Source organism: Onychostruthus taczanowskii, unplaced genomic scaffold (genome assembly GCF_017590055.1).
Source record: "Onychostruthus taczanowskii isolate IOZ18803 unplaced genomic scaffold, ASM1759005v1 scaffold97, whole genome shotgun sequence".
Classification (NCBI taxonomy): Eukaryota; Metazoa; Chordata; class Aves; order Passeriformes; family Passeridae; genus Onychostruthus; species Onychostruthus taczanowskii.
In genome coordinates this window covers 24,989-39,678 of record NW_024507768.1, presented here as the reverse complement: position 1 = coordinate 39,678, position 14,690 = coordinate 24,989, and the positions used below count along the sequence as shown (strand labels likewise).

Here is a 14,690-nt window from a genome sequence, read left to right as displayed (position 1 = left end):
CAAATGGTTTGGGTTGGAAGGGACCTTAAAGCTTATTTTGTCCCATGCCCCGCCATGGGCAGGGGCACCTTCCATATGCTGTATTCTCAAGTCTTTCAGCATTAGTGTGTAGGAAGATGAACTGTATTCAAATGAGAGCTGTTTCAGAGCAAGATCTTGAGATGCTGCAGTTTTAGATCAGTGTCCAAATCAACACTTTAGAGAAGATTAGTCTGTGACTCCATGAATGACAAAGCTGGGGTGGGATTTACAGCTGACAAGGACTCCCTGCTCTGATTAGCAACTGCTGTCGCCACCTCGTGCTGGTACTGACAACTGAGCTTCATGGTTGTGCTGAAGTTGCTGTGTGTGATTTGTTCCTTATGTGTTGTTTGTCTATTCCCTGCAAGGGGAAAAGCAGGCAGAGGAGGAGGAGCCACAACCTGTCCTGACACAGAACAGCTCTCCTCGGCTGAACCGTGTTGACTTTGCCAACCAACAATGCCCGGAGGTCTACGACGTCCGTCTGCAGCGGAAGGAGAATGAAGGATTTGGCTTTGTCATTCTCACCTCCAAGAACAAACCTCCTCCAGGGGGTAAGTCCCATGTCCTGGTGGCTCTGCCTCTGCCTAACCTCACTGGGGCTTCTCCACAAATACCTCTTCCCGTGCAGTGCTGACGTTTCCCTCATAGTCAACTTTCACGCATGCTGGCACAGCCCAGCCAGTTGAGTGTTGGTCTGTCTTTCTTCATATTTATGCTCTTGTTCACCCAGCTGTGACATAAATGGGGAAAAGGGAATTTATGTCTCATACAACCCATACCCAAGAGTGTGCACTTGTCCCAGGGCAGCATTTAGGATGTAGATATTTGTCAGGCCATAGTGATGTTGCATTAATTCATTGACATTTTAATAGAAGTATAGTTTCAACCTTGACTTTATATTACCTAATCAGGTAAAAATTCTTATTTTGGGGATCTGAGGAAGTAGAGTGTACAGTATTTGGTGGAAAACAACTTGTTGTCATCTTGGAGTGTGTTTGTCTAGAAAGATCACCAAAATGAAAAAGTAGTCTGGTCTGGTATTGCAGTTGTGAGATACGGACACGGCTCAGGCATAGTTGTCTCTAGTTCTGCCTCTGTGCTCGTCTTTGGGGAAAGAACTGAAATCGGTCTTTTTTCCTTCTACTTCTCATAACATCTCTTCTATTCTCCAGTCTGTCCATTCTGGCCCCATAGCTTTGGTTTCTGGAGGAGGCTGTGCAGGGCATGGTGTCACTCTGGGGTGAACTGAGGGAATCGAGGCAGGAGAGCTGGAGGAAATTTGAGACAATTATTACAAGTGTGTATTCATCTCAGAGACCAGGAAAAGTGGTCAGGTCTGTGCAGAGCTGATGTAGCACCTTGCTGGCCTTGCACAGGCTCTCTCAGGTCCTCACCTGACTGAATCAGTCCCTGGCAGAAGAAGTTTGATAGATTTTTGAAGTGTGTCTGAGGGTTAATTTTTGTTTGCAAGTAAGAAGAGTTTGCCCATGCATCTGAATCTCTGTGTTACAGTGGATAGCCATAACTCTCTCTGAGCCCACACTGTCTGTCAGGGTCAATGCATGAAATGGAAAACTACATTATATATGGTAAAACAAATTGTTCTTGTGCACTCCAGGGCCACACATTCTCACTCATCCCTTTGCAGATGTGATCCATTTCCTTCCCTTGTTTTCCTTCAGGCACAGCACTCTGTACTTGACAAGGCCATGGTGTTGGGTTGGTATCTCCATTCACTCACAATGAAGCATTCTTCATTATTTGCTGGTTTGTCCTGTACAAGCAGTTTCACCCTTTGGAGCAGGAGAGGAGGGGCAAACACTGATCTCTGCTCTGTGGTGACTAGTGACAGGACCAAGGGAACAGCTGGAACTGTGCCAGAGGAGAGTTAGGCTGAATATTAGGAAAAGCTTCTTCCCCCAGAGGGTGGTGGGGCACTGAACAGGCTCTTCAAGGAAGTGGTCACAGGCCCAAGTCTGCCAGAGCTAAAGCAGTGTTTGGACAACACTCTTCAGGCATAGGGTGGGATTTGTTTGGATTTTGGGATGGCCTCTGCAGTGCCAGGAGCTGATGATCCTTGTGGGTCACTCCAACTCAGCATATTTTGTGATTCTGTGACTGGCAGTTCTGGGTCTGTGATGCTTATCTGATGTGCACATGGTAGGATTCTTGAGACTGCCCTGTGCAGGGCCAGGGTTTGGATTTTCATCCTTGTGGATCCCTTCCCACTCAGGATATTCCTTAATTCTGTGAATACTTACGGTGTTGCTGTGTCTGTTCTTGTTTCTTAGTGATTCCTCACAAGATCGGGCGGGTTATCGAGGGAAGCCCAGCTGACCAGTGTGGGAAGCTGAAGGTGGGTGATAGAATCTCAGCGGTAAACAGCCAGTCCATTGTGGAGCTCTCCCATGACAGCATTGTGCAGCTCATCAAGGAGGCAGGCAACGTGGTGACCCTCACAGTGGTGGCTGAGGAAGGTAAGGAAGGTGCTACCACACTATCAAAGTTGGGTATTAATCACCGCTGAAGTTTATTGGCTTAAATGGAGCATTTGAAGATGTTTGGAAATTAAGGAGAGTAAATCTTAGACTACCCTGAGTTGAGTGGGACTCATGGGGATCATCAGCTCCTGGAAGTTGAATAAATTGGAAGCTCATGTGTTTGCTCTGGAAGAGCTGAAGGCAGGTGGGACAGAGAGACGAGTTGCCACAACAAGGTGCTTGTACCCAAAAAGGAGCTAAAATTATTAACAACACAATGAAGAGTGAGAGAAATTCTCATGTGTGAGAGAGAGAAAATGCTGCTAACATAGACACATCCTGTCCAGACCTTGTATTCTCCAGCCAAAGAGAAATGACCCCTCAGGGGGCTGCAGCAGCCACAAGATCATGCTTAGTGAGAAAATCTTCTCTCCCTAGCTCAGGTGCCCAGCTCCTGTTGCTGCAGGTGCTGCCAGAGCTCTGTACCCAATGAGGCCAGTGCTGCCAGGATGCTCAGTCCTTGCTCTAAGGCCACAGGGACTCCTGCTTTCCAAATCTCTCCATTTAAACCATGAGTTTTTGCTTTCTACCATGTTAAAATACACAAATTCCCTAATGCTGCATCCCTGTAGCAGAAACATGCTGCAGTTCTGGCTGCCAAAGCTCCCCTTTGCAAAAGAGTCACATCTCACCACACAGGAAAAAAACCTTGACAGGGTTTTCCTGCCAATCTTGCACCTGCAAAACCTGCTGTGTCACCTGAGCAGCAAAGTGAATCCTAGGGACTGCAAAGTCCCATCTTTGGGGACTGACTTAATGACAGCTCCCATGTAACACTGCATGCACTGTGGTATTGTTTCTAAACAAAATTGTAAATATACAGTCCTGTAATTTGGAGAGAAAAACTGTTTTCCTGCCCTGTATTTTCTTGAATGCTGCTTACGGGTTTGATTAAACTCCCTATCATTATTTTGCCAGAAAGCTGGCTTTCTTCACCTTGGAAATAAGAAATACCTAGAGCCAGGCTGTGAATAAAGCCAGCAGATGATTCTCTAATTTCACATTCATTGCAAATATTTAACATGCCATCTCAGCTTGTAACACAGAATTTCAAAGACTTAATATTCCTTTTTGTTAATGCTTGAAGTAGAGAGACCAGAGACCTCTGTAAGTTGTTATTTTTCTATTAAGATTTTTATTTTTATCAAATCTGGTTCATTCCAGTTTGAAGGGACACACTTCAAAGCAGTTGCCATGGGTGATGTTTATAAAGCAACTGAAGTTTGGGTTGGTTGAATTAGATCTGTTTTCTCTGCAGCTTTTAGTCATCAAATACAGACTGGTTTGGGTTGGCAGGACCTGAAAGCCTATTGGGCTGCTGTGGACAGGAGGAGCACCTTCCACTTGTTTTCAAAATAAGTTTTCTGAATATTATATTTCTACCCATTATTTGCATATGACCTTACATGGACTTTGCGTAAAAACCTTTCTCACTGAGTCAATTGCAGATTTGGAGCCAAAATACAGAGAGAAAAACACAACCTGGGGAGACTCAACAAAGAGAGGAAAGAACCCTTCAGTAGCAGGTGGTAAACCAGAGAAAAGATCAGTCAGGGAAAATCTGTGGCTCAGAGGAGCTGGAGTTGGTGCGTTTGAGATGAAAAGAATTTTGTGACAATGAAGGAGAAAGAAACAGAACCAGTTCCACCAGTTCCATATATTCTGAAGTGGGAATATATCTCCACTTTAAAATTCTCCTTGATGTAGCTGAAGAAATAGAGTTTAGCTCACAGCAGAGCCCTGTGTAGTGGGGGAATCCAGCATGGATGTGGGCGAGTTGGGGCTTCAGGCACTCGGGGAGAGAGCTCAGCCTCACAGGGTTGGTTCACTCCCAGGAAAATCCAGAATACAGCTCCAAAAACACGAAATGCCCTTTTTGCTGGAAGCTGTTGAGCCTCACAAGGCAGAAACCCTGGAAGAGTTTGCTGTTCCCTAGCTTTGTCCTCTGAGAGCGGCAACAAAACCTGTTCCTGGTCCCTTTTCCTCCCCCCAGGCTTTCACAGGCCTATGATCTTTGCTTTTCATGGGAATAAATGAATTCCCTTCATGCGCCAGAAAAGATTCTTTAACATTTTTCACAAAAGCAGGAGCCTGTCAGCTTTTGTCATGTATTAGCTGGGAACACATGAGACGAGGCTGCAGAGAGGGCTGCAGGATTTGTACAAACAGATGGCGTTTTTCTTGCCTATGCTTCTAAATTAAAAATCTGAGGATAAACCAGGAGTAAAAGTTGACATTTTGTCTCTAGAGAAAAACCTCTTTAAGGCATGTCATGAGAACAGCACCAAGCAGATGTGTGGAGGGCTCGGGAGGTCTCACATACCTGAGAAATTCAGTGTAATATGCTTTAAATTTTAAATCTTCCCTTAACATTCTTGAGCACTTCTTTGTATTTTAGTGGAATTTGTTTGTTCTTAATTAAGAAATGCAGTGGTGTGCTACACCTAATGGGGCTGGAACATCTCTAGTTTTGGTGCTGGGAATGATTGGTTTTTAACCCTTTCAGGGAAAAGGAGTTAATAGTTTATATTTCAGCACAAAAGTCCATCTTGGGCCACTGCTTGCCATTCAGGTTCCAGCTAAGAGGCAGCTTTTTGCATAGACTGTGGTTCTTTATTCTTAAGTGAGAGTGTCATTTTTGTATCCTGAAACACAGGGCTTTTTCCAGAAATGCACTGGATTTTTTGTAAAGTGCACACTAACAGTATTTTCCCTGGAGGGGAAAATAATAAGGAGTTATTTTAAATGGTTTTATCAAAACCTTATTTTTTACTTAGCTTTTGGAAGAAGGCAAAAGACTTTTAACATTCCTCTTGATTGCCTGCCAGTGAACTCCTTCTCCCAAGAGACCAGTTCCTCACCTTGCCTGGAGCTGGGCAATGGAAAACTGTTGTGCCTTAAATGAGTTGGCAATTTCCCTTTATTTGATGGGGTCTTCACCTCTAAATACCCATTTCTCCTGCAGATCCTCATTCACTTACCTTTACAGAGGGGTATTTTTCAAATGGACATTGTTCTTCGTCTCTTAAAAAATCTTAAGATAATGAATATCTGAACCAATTTCATGGATCTGATCAGCCCTGATCCCCTCTGGCATTTATCAAGTTGCAATCAGGCAATCCCTTCTGTTCATGTCAGGATCCATACAGTTGTGCTGGTATTTCCAGAGGAAAAGCAGAGTGAAAGAATAAAAATAAAGAAAAGAATTCCTGAGAATTTACTGAGCTGTACTTGTGTCCCTGGCTTGGAAAATCCTCTCTCTGTTGTGTCCACATGAGCTTGGCTCAGGGTGTCGTGGCTGCAGTTCCTTGGGAGCAGTACCCCCAGCAGTGGTGGGGACCATTGTCCTGGCTGCAGATGTGTGAAGTCATGACTGTTGATTTTCTTTGGATTCTAGAGCAACGTGGTCCTCCATCAGGAACAAACTCGGCCAGGCAGAGTCCAGCCCCACAGCACCGACCACTGGGACTGGCACCGATCAACCCTGACAGGTTAGGAAAAGGGGCTGGGAATGGTGGGAAAAGCTTGGCCAGAGGGATTAATGTGAAGGCAACATCCACGTCCTTTCACCTTTCTGTAGGGGAGCTGCAGAAAGTGAAGCTGGAAAAGAAGTTTCTAATAGTTACCGGCTGTCCTGGCCTGAGCACAAGCACATGGCACAGTTGGATGCTGCTTCAGGTGTTGGCAGTCGTCATTCCCAGGTACAAAAATCCATCCAGAGGGTGTGGAGACACAGGGAATACTCACCCATCAAGGCACTCTAGTGGCATTGCCACAGAATTCTCAAAAGCAGAATGTTAAAACATTTCCCTGTCGGATACAGGTAGAACAGTTGTGTATAAAAACATACTGAAGTGTCTCACAGAATGTTTTTGCTCATGTTTCAAATGTGATTATCTCCTTAAGGTATTTGAACACTCGTTATAGCCATGAAAGAAACAAAAAATGCTTGTAATGGAGTGACTACAGACTCTTTGGCAAAGTTTCTTCAAGAATTTTGTGCCTGTCTCAGACTTAGAAGGAAAGATGTTCTGAATGTTTGGACTTAGATTAAAACCATTACCCTGAGTCACCCCAGAGTTGGGATGAATGCTGTTTAAATGATCAAAATATAGAAATATTGGGATATTTTTCTAGAAAAACAGAAGGTTAAATCTGCCTACAGGTATTCATCTCTCTTTTTCCCCCCTGTGACTTTCTGCACAGAATGCTGGCTGTTTCCCAGTGGAGTTGGAAAGGGGCCCTCGAGGATTTGGATTCAGCCTCCGAGGAGGAAAGGAATACAACATGGGCTTATTCATCCTCCGTCTGGCTGAGGACGGGCCAGCAGTCAAGGATGGGAGAATCCACGTAGGTTTGGCTTCTCTAATCAATTTGTTGATGCAGTTGATACATTAATTTACCCAGAGTGGCAACAAACTTGGATTTTCACAAGCACAAGGTCCCAGAACAGCATCTGGGCCTTTGCCCTTCTTCCAGCTGTCCCTGTGGCCATGGACTTCTGGATGAGAAGTTCATTAACAGCTCTGGCCATCCCAAAGGAATTGTCCGCTTTGCTGGGGTTACAGTAGCATCCCTGGGTGTGAGCAGCAGGTACTTGTAGGTATGTTAGGAGCCCCAACAAGAGATTGCACACAGTGCACCAGAGAGCTGGGAAGAGAATCACTGTCCAAGTCAGTTAATTTTTAAGGAATGTTTGTGTGTAAATTGTGCTGCTACTGTTCTATGTCATTTCTGAAGATACAATCCTGATTTTTTTCCCAAATACTATGTTAATTCTTGCCTTTGTGTAAGGAATTCACTCTCTAATATTGTAGTAAAAGCAAAGTACTTGGGTATATCAGAAGGAACGATGGTAAGTGAGACTCTGTGGCTACTGCCCAGGGTTGGATTTTCAGAGGCTGAAGCCTCAAGGTGAGCCAGGTGCCCATGAGATGCCATCCTTTGCAGTCCTTGTGCTTCCCTGTTGCTGGCATGTGGCTCTGCCTCTCTTTGTCCTGCATTTGCAGAATGGGGCTGGCACAGATACTTGCTATGAGACTTAAATGGATTAAGTGGAATTCTTAGTATTCTTCACAGTAATAAGCATTTTCCCCCATGTGCTTGAGAGACAACATGAGTGTAGCATTCAGTGCTAATATTTTTTCTGATAGTCCTTCTTCAGTTGGTGTCACACTGAGCTCCAGGGCTTTGCTTTTTGAGCAAAGCAACCAAAAAAATTGTTCAGCCCAGAGAAGAGGAGCCAGACCTCACCGCGGTCTGCAGCTTCCTCCCAAGGGGCAGGACCAATGGCAGGCCCTGGGGGAATGGCTGGAACTGTGTCAGGGGAGGATTATGTTAGATATTGGGAAAAGGTTTTCCCTCTGAAGGTGATCTGGCAGTGGAACAGGCTACCCAGGGAATGGTCACAACCCCAAGGCTGCCAGAGCTCAAAGAGTGTTTGGACAGTGCTTTCAGGCACAGGATGGGACTGTCTGAGTGTCTTGTGCAGAGCCACATCTTTGATCTTCCCATCCTTGACACCAAGCCCCTCCCAGTGCTGGCATGTGCCAAGTCCCCAGCCCAGAGCACGGATGGGCTGAGCTCGCCCAGACTGAGGTTATTCACACTTTCCATTTCTTGTCATCCGGATATGGTGTCTCTTTCTGGTTATACTTTAACAGTGTGAGGAGGAACTTCTCATCCAGCTAGCTGAGCTGTCCCGGTGTGTCTCAGTCCCAGCCTGTCCATGAGGAGCCGGCAGTGACCTCCTTTGGCAGAGTGACTTCAACGAAGCCCAGGAAGCCTCTTTAAGCTGCTAATGTTACACACCAGTGACATCTGTTGGTTGCTGTGTGCAGTGCCAGATAGGCTCCCACTCCCTTTTTTCCCCATTTCCCTTCTCAATTTTGCCTAAAAGAGAACTATTTTTGGGGTATGCTATTCCAGCCCCTTTGCAGCAGCCAGGGAAGTTAGTGCTGGCTGAAATTACCTGCCTGGTACCTGTGAGAGTTGTTTACTGGCTCTGAGACCTCACCACTGATCTGTCCATCCTGAAGTAACAGTTCCTGTCCTTACATCAAACCTGTTTGTGCCGTGTTCAGCTTGGCAGTGGGTATAGGGAAGGTGCTATGTCCTCCCCTGGATAAGGTGACCTCAGACGAGTGTGATGTGGTTGATCCATGTTCTCCCTCCACAGCATGATCCAGAATCAATGAAAATATATTCAAGCACATCCTGTATCTGTCTCATCACTTGTAAATAAAAGAATATATGGTTAAGATCTCTGGAATCTTTTCCTGAGCAGACAACCTCCACGCACCTCTGAATCCCCCGACCCTGGGGTCACATCCTGCTTGTCATCCATGGAATGGTGTCACGGTGTCACTAATGCCCACTGGATTTTAGCATGAGAAGGAAAACAGAAGCATCTGCCTATATTATTTTTTCTTTCTAAATTAAAAACCAGTTCACAGTGTCAGAGATTCCCAAAGACTAATCTGCTGCTCTTTTTTCCTCAGGTTGGTGACCAAATTGTGGAAATTAATGGAGAACCTACCCAAGGAATCACTCACACACGAGCCATTGAGCTGATTCAGGCTGGAGGAAATAAAGTTGTGCTGCTGCTGAGACCAGGGACTGGATTGATACCAGATCACAGTACGTTGTCTCAAGGGCTTTTTGGTGTTGAGGGCACAAGGCAGGGAACTAAAGTAGGATAAGGAGATTCTGCTACTTGTTCACTGCAGTAGTAGGCAGTTGCCTTTGTGACAGCTGTGCATTTATTACTGAACTAAACTAAACATTAAAATATAAAAATTGAAAAATAAAATATCTCTTTTTAAATACAAGGAATATTTGGGGTAAAATTAACACATGACAGTACGTAGGAGCATTGCACAGTCTGAAATTATTCCATATTTCTAATTAGTTCCTCAGCTCTATCCAAGCTAATCAAGTTTTTCTATAAAAATATGCTGATTAACCCTGATTGCCTTTTAATTTAAATGAAAATTCTCTGTGCTTCAGTATTGTTAAAAGTTTGTTTCTGTACATATTTACTTCTGGTTTTAGCCTTCTAAATTACGAAATGCTTCGTTTTTCAAAGCCAAAACTTCAGGAAGCAGGAAAGGGACAACTTTACTCTCCAAAGGCATTCAGTTTGATTCAAGGTGATTTCTGTGTCTACAAAAGGAAACCACAACTTTGTAGGCCAAAACAAAACCCCAAAACAATCCAGGAAGGACAGCAAAGCAAATGTTTGCAGGAGCCAAAAAGTTCAGAACTGATGGCTTTGCATCTGATTCAGTCCCAAGATTGCAAATCAGAGACTTGTGGCAGTGGCAGCAGCACCATTTTAAAGCAAAGAACATATAATTTCCTAAATATATGTGTTTTAGTCTTTTTAAGCCCTGATGCTGACACCAAAGTGCTGATGGTTAAACTTCCTAAATTGTAGGGTCACTTTTTCTGATAAGGTGTTTTTCAGTCAGTGATCAACCCCAAGCTTATCCTTTCAAAATCCCAAACACACAGTTTGAGCTACCAAACACTTTGTGTGTTCACTCACTTACTGGCATTCACTCAAAGGGTAAAATCTGCTCAGAACTGTCTCAATTTCTTTCCTTCCGAGAGCTAAAAAAGGGTCCTGAGCATCACTACTGGTCCTGCTGGTCACAGAAATTCCCTTAGCCTGAGGGAGAAACAGAATCGGACAAGAGGGAACCTCTGGAGCATGTCCAGGCCAGCCCTCTGTCTAGAATGAGGCCTGGGATGAGGTGAAGGAAGTGGTGGAGTGGGGAAGGGTTTATGGCCTCTTGCCTTGCTGTTAATCCCACATTTCTGATTGAAATCTTGCTTGCTGTAGTCTGTGATTTTTTTTTTTTGGTATGTACTTCTGGGCTTTTTCTCTTCCTCCTTCAGGTTTGGCTCCTTCCAGTCTGTGTCCCTACGTGAAACCTGAGCAACATTAAGGGCTTTCAGTGCTTTTCTTGGTTTTTTCCTTAAAGACTTGGTAAATCTGCATGTCTTGTTTCATCGCTTCCTGTTTTTACAGTGCAAAGCTATGAATAACCCCACTTTTCACAGTTTCAGATTTCTTTAGGCATAACAGTTCTAGTTTGTTAGGTTTTATTAAACAATGTAGGTCAGGGACTTTTTGATTTGAAATTTTGCTGTGTAGGCCCTAAAATTGTTTTGATTCAAAGACTGACACAGTCCTGCAGGGGTCCAGCATTCTGAGCACTAGATTTTTTTTTTTTCCAAAATCACATCCTCAGGATTATTGTAGAACAACACAGTACAGAAAGCTGGCTAAATAAAGCTTTGAAAGTATGCTGCTCTATGTTTTCTGAATTGAACTCAGTAGTTTGCCAATTATTACTTTTTGTGTGTTTAATCAAATCTCTTGCCATTTGCTTCCAGGTGATTGGGATAGCTACAATCCTGCTTCATCAAATGTAATATATGAAGAACAGTCACCATTATTATCTTCATCTTCCCATTCTGCTTCCCCATCTGAAGTGTGTTATTTAGCAGTACCAGGAGATGCTTTAACCAGAGTTCAGCTGTCTGAGGAACTGGAACAAGCAGAGAACACTGTGCCTGACAAGATAAGCACTTTAACTGAAAACCTGTGTGAGAGGAAGCCTCAGTCTTCTCCTCAGAGAACAAAGAACAGATGGGAATGTCCCTCAAGTCCTGCATTTGGAATCACTAAAGGTAGTTCAGAAGCAGGGACCAGAAGGGGCAGATATGCCAGTCCAGCGAAGACAAGGGCTGCTGAAGGATACCCTCACATGGGATTCCACAGCCCCAGGAAAGGGGATCCTGAGAAGAACAATCTGTCACATAAATCTGACAGTTCCAGGAGTGAGAGTAAAACCACAGGAAAAGGGATGAAGAATAGTGACAAACAGGAGTCTTCTCATGGAAATCGAGGAAGGTCAGCAAGTCCCCAAAGGCATCTCAGCAAACCAGGAAGCACAGAAACAGTGGGAAGGATCCAAACATCCTGTTCTGTTGAGCAGTTGAAAGGTGGGAATGGTAAACCAGAAGTCACCAGGAAAGAAAGAATGAAGCAGAAGGCACCAGGAAAGACAGAAGGGTGTTCTGCAGACCAACATTACTCAGTGTTTGGTGGGAATAGCCTTCCCTTTAGGGACTCCAAGAGAAATGCCTCTGAGGATGATTTATTAACCAAGTCCAGCTCTGGAGACACAGGTTCCAGTAGATTCAAAACCTCCAGCCTTTCCAGTATCCCACTGCTTTCCATGGAGAAACAAAGAAGGGCAGAAACACAGGAAGCTCTTATGATGAACAGACACCATGGAGAGAGACACATGGAGCTGCCCAATGAAACCAAAGATGGAACTTCCCAACCTGAGAGGAATTCTCCAGTAAGGAAAACACTGATAACTCCTGGGCCGTGGAAGGTCCCCAGTGGCTGTAAGGGCTCCCCAGCAGCAGGGGTGCCTGGAAAAGGGGTGTGACTGACTGAGAGACACTGGTTTTTAGAGCATGTTTTGATCAATTTTCCAGTAAGGGTAATTTAAAACATTGTTTTTTCTCACACAGTTGTCTTTTTTTTTTTTTTTTTTTCCTCAGAAACTGGTTAGAGGGAGGAAAGTATTTCATTTGTTCTTAAATTATCTAAGCTCCATGAAGGACTTTCAGATTGCTTCAGTGAAACCCTTCCATGAGCTGCTGTCCCCGTGTCCCTTTGCAGGCCATGTCTGCTGCTCCCAGTGTTGCACTGCTGCAGCTTCCCCGAGTATTGTGAACTCTGAACAAAGTTATTTAATGCCTGTATTGCCAATGTGATCCAGACTCACTTCCTGTTGTTGTGCCAACCTATCTACTGCATCCAGTCAATCTAACCCTTCCCACATGGATTCCAGTCAGAGACAAGGCAGGTTTGGGCTGAAGTGGGTGTTTTCTCTAGAGCAGGTTGCATGTTTACATCAGGAAACTCACGTGTTCTTGCTGGGTCAGGGAGAAAACGGCCGAGTTGGTTCTGTCAGTTCCAGGGCAGCAAATGAGTTGCTGGTGCTGCTCAGCTCATATGTTTCCTGGAATTTTAATACCTAATACAAAACCCTGTAGCTAAATATGGTATTTAACGCAATTCTGTAATTTTGCTTTTTCTGACACAGCAGAATCACTTTAGTTCCTTGATTCACAGGGATTTGGGTTGCAAACATCTGTGAGAGGAAAGAAAATTCTGGATTCTGTTAAATAACACAATTCCTTTGGTTTCACGCATGGCACCATGACACCCTCAGCCTCAGTGTGGAGCTCATACTGAAGTCCCATCTTTAATTATTTAATGCTAGTTAGGAATTGGGGTTTTTTCCCCTCTGTAGGGGTAAGAACTGACTGTAGGACAGACTCAGCTACCAGAACAGATTTTCAGTGAAGTTCTTGCCTGTATATTTTAGAACTCTCCCCTATTTACTGTGCATGTGTGATCAAGAAGCGTTGATGACAAACAGGATACAGGAGACACACCATCTATGGTTTGGGCTGGCAGAGATGTTTTAAAGAGGGATGTTACCACCAGAACCTACTGACACATCAGTCCTATAGCTGTAAGAACAATAGAAATGGAAGTGGTTTATTTTATTCACACTTTTAGTGATTATTTCCAGACATCTGGGATTTTTAATGACTGCAGAAAAGTGGTGAAAGGATGCCCTTGGTCCAGTTTGCTGGAGAAAGAAGAGTAAATCATTGAGCTTTACTTACTTAAAATACAAACATGATTTGCTCTTTGCAAGCGAATATCTCATTTTGGCTTTGAAACGTTAAATGTTTTTGAAGGCTAACAAAGCACAGTGAGGCAGTTCTGAGTGGAATTCTTCACAAATACAGCTGACTGCTCAAACAGCTTTTAAACAAAGACTTGGGAATTCAGTAGGCTTTAAAGCAGCTCTGAACTGTGCTCACCTGCTCAATACCAGGTGAGCCACTGACAACCAGGGTTGCTGTGTAGCATAACACGTATGAATACTCCCTGGGTAGAATATGACTGTGAAATATTTAATACTCTGAAGTAGCCTGTGTAGATATTGCCCTGTGTTCTTGCCCAGAGGTTGGTTGATGTTGAGCTGTGTGCACTCAGCCTGACCACTGAGTACAGTGAAAAATCCAGTGCTTTAATTCCAGATGAATTAGCCCCACTGAAATGATCTCCCTGCCATCAACTCCTCTCTATTTTTCTATATGTTCATGTGACCTGATAATGTCTTAACTGTGTGTGATTTCTCCTTCCATAGACCTTGTATCTGTACTTCCCGCATCAAACTTAGCCATGTGGCCTTGGAATGCTACACAATGTATGGATGTACTGGGTGTAAATGTTTATATATTGTACAGCACCTTTATACAGACTTCTGAGGTTCTGACTAGAGAGAGACCTGTAAATTGCTCATTATTTTTTATATAGATATTAAAAACAAATTCCAGTTCATGGCCTGTTGATTCTGCATTGTCTAAACCAGGTTCTTGCTTGGCTTTCAGGGGTGTGATGCAGGTTTTACCCACAAACATGCTACTCTTCTGGAAAATTAATGCAGTTTATTATTAGAAGTCCTTGATTCCCCCCATTCAAAAAACAAATGTTCAGAAAAGACAGTATAAAAATCATTAAGTCCTGTCGAAACAGTACAGTGATGAAGTACTCATCCGGTAGGTTTATTTGTACATTTTGCTATATAAAATTGTAATCTCCTTTTGCATCTTACAACTTTTCCTTGTATAGAAAATAGCTGTAAACAATTTAGTACCAGCTGCAAGCTCTTGTATGGCTTTAGTGCTTGATGTCCCACAGCAGTTCCTACTGGTTTCAGTGCTAGCTGCCAGGATTCAGCCCCATTAATCCAGTTTTTCTGTACATGGCATGGGATAACATGGTGAGGCCAGTGCATTCCAGATATTGTAGAACAATAAAGCGGAAGGAAAACTTCTGATACATACAGGGAAAATCTGTTTAAAAATTGAAATTATAAGTTTCCTTTTTTTTTTTTCCCCCTTCTGCCCATAGTGCTGGTTTTCTTCTCCAGTGTCTGGCGGACATGCCTAGTTCTGTCATTAGGGTTAGGGTTACGGTTAGGGCTAGGATTCTCCCCCCATTAGGGTGAGAGTTAG

At 43.8% G+C, this 14,690-nt stretch overlaps 1 protein-coding gene across 4 annotated transcripts in view; it reads left to right on the top strand.

The window, feature by feature from the left end:
• MAGI3 (membrane associated guanylate kinase, WW and PDZ domain containing 3) overlaps nucleotides 1–14,258 on the top strand; it is a 53,077-nt gene extending 38,819 nt beyond the window's left edge. For 3 of the 4 annotated variants that reach the window (XM_041427071.1, XM_041427070.1, XM_041427072.1), the window contains 7 exons: nucleotides 390–575; nucleotides 2,316–2,501; nucleotides 5,962–6,055; nucleotides 6,145–6,265; nucleotides 6,771–6,914; nucleotides 9,065–9,203; nucleotides 10,968–14,258. In XM_041427071.1, coding sequence (XP_041283005.1) covers nucleotides 390–575; nucleotides 2,316–2,501; nucleotides 5,962–6,055; nucleotides 6,145–6,265; nucleotides 6,771–6,914; nucleotides 9,065–9,203; nucleotides 10,968–12,034 — 1,937 coding nt within the window. In that variant the 3' untranslated portion in view covers nucleotides 12,035–14,258. Of the gene's footprint in view, nucleotides 1–389; nucleotides 576–2,315; nucleotides 2,502–5,961; nucleotides 6,056–6,144; nucleotides 6,266–6,770; nucleotides 6,915–9,064; nucleotides 9,204–10,466; nucleotides 10,558–10,967 lie in introns of all 4 variants that reach the window. The other variant, XM_041427074.1, reaches the window with a different exon arrangement.
• The last annotated feature ends 432 nt before the right edge of the window (nucleotides 14,259–14,690 follow it).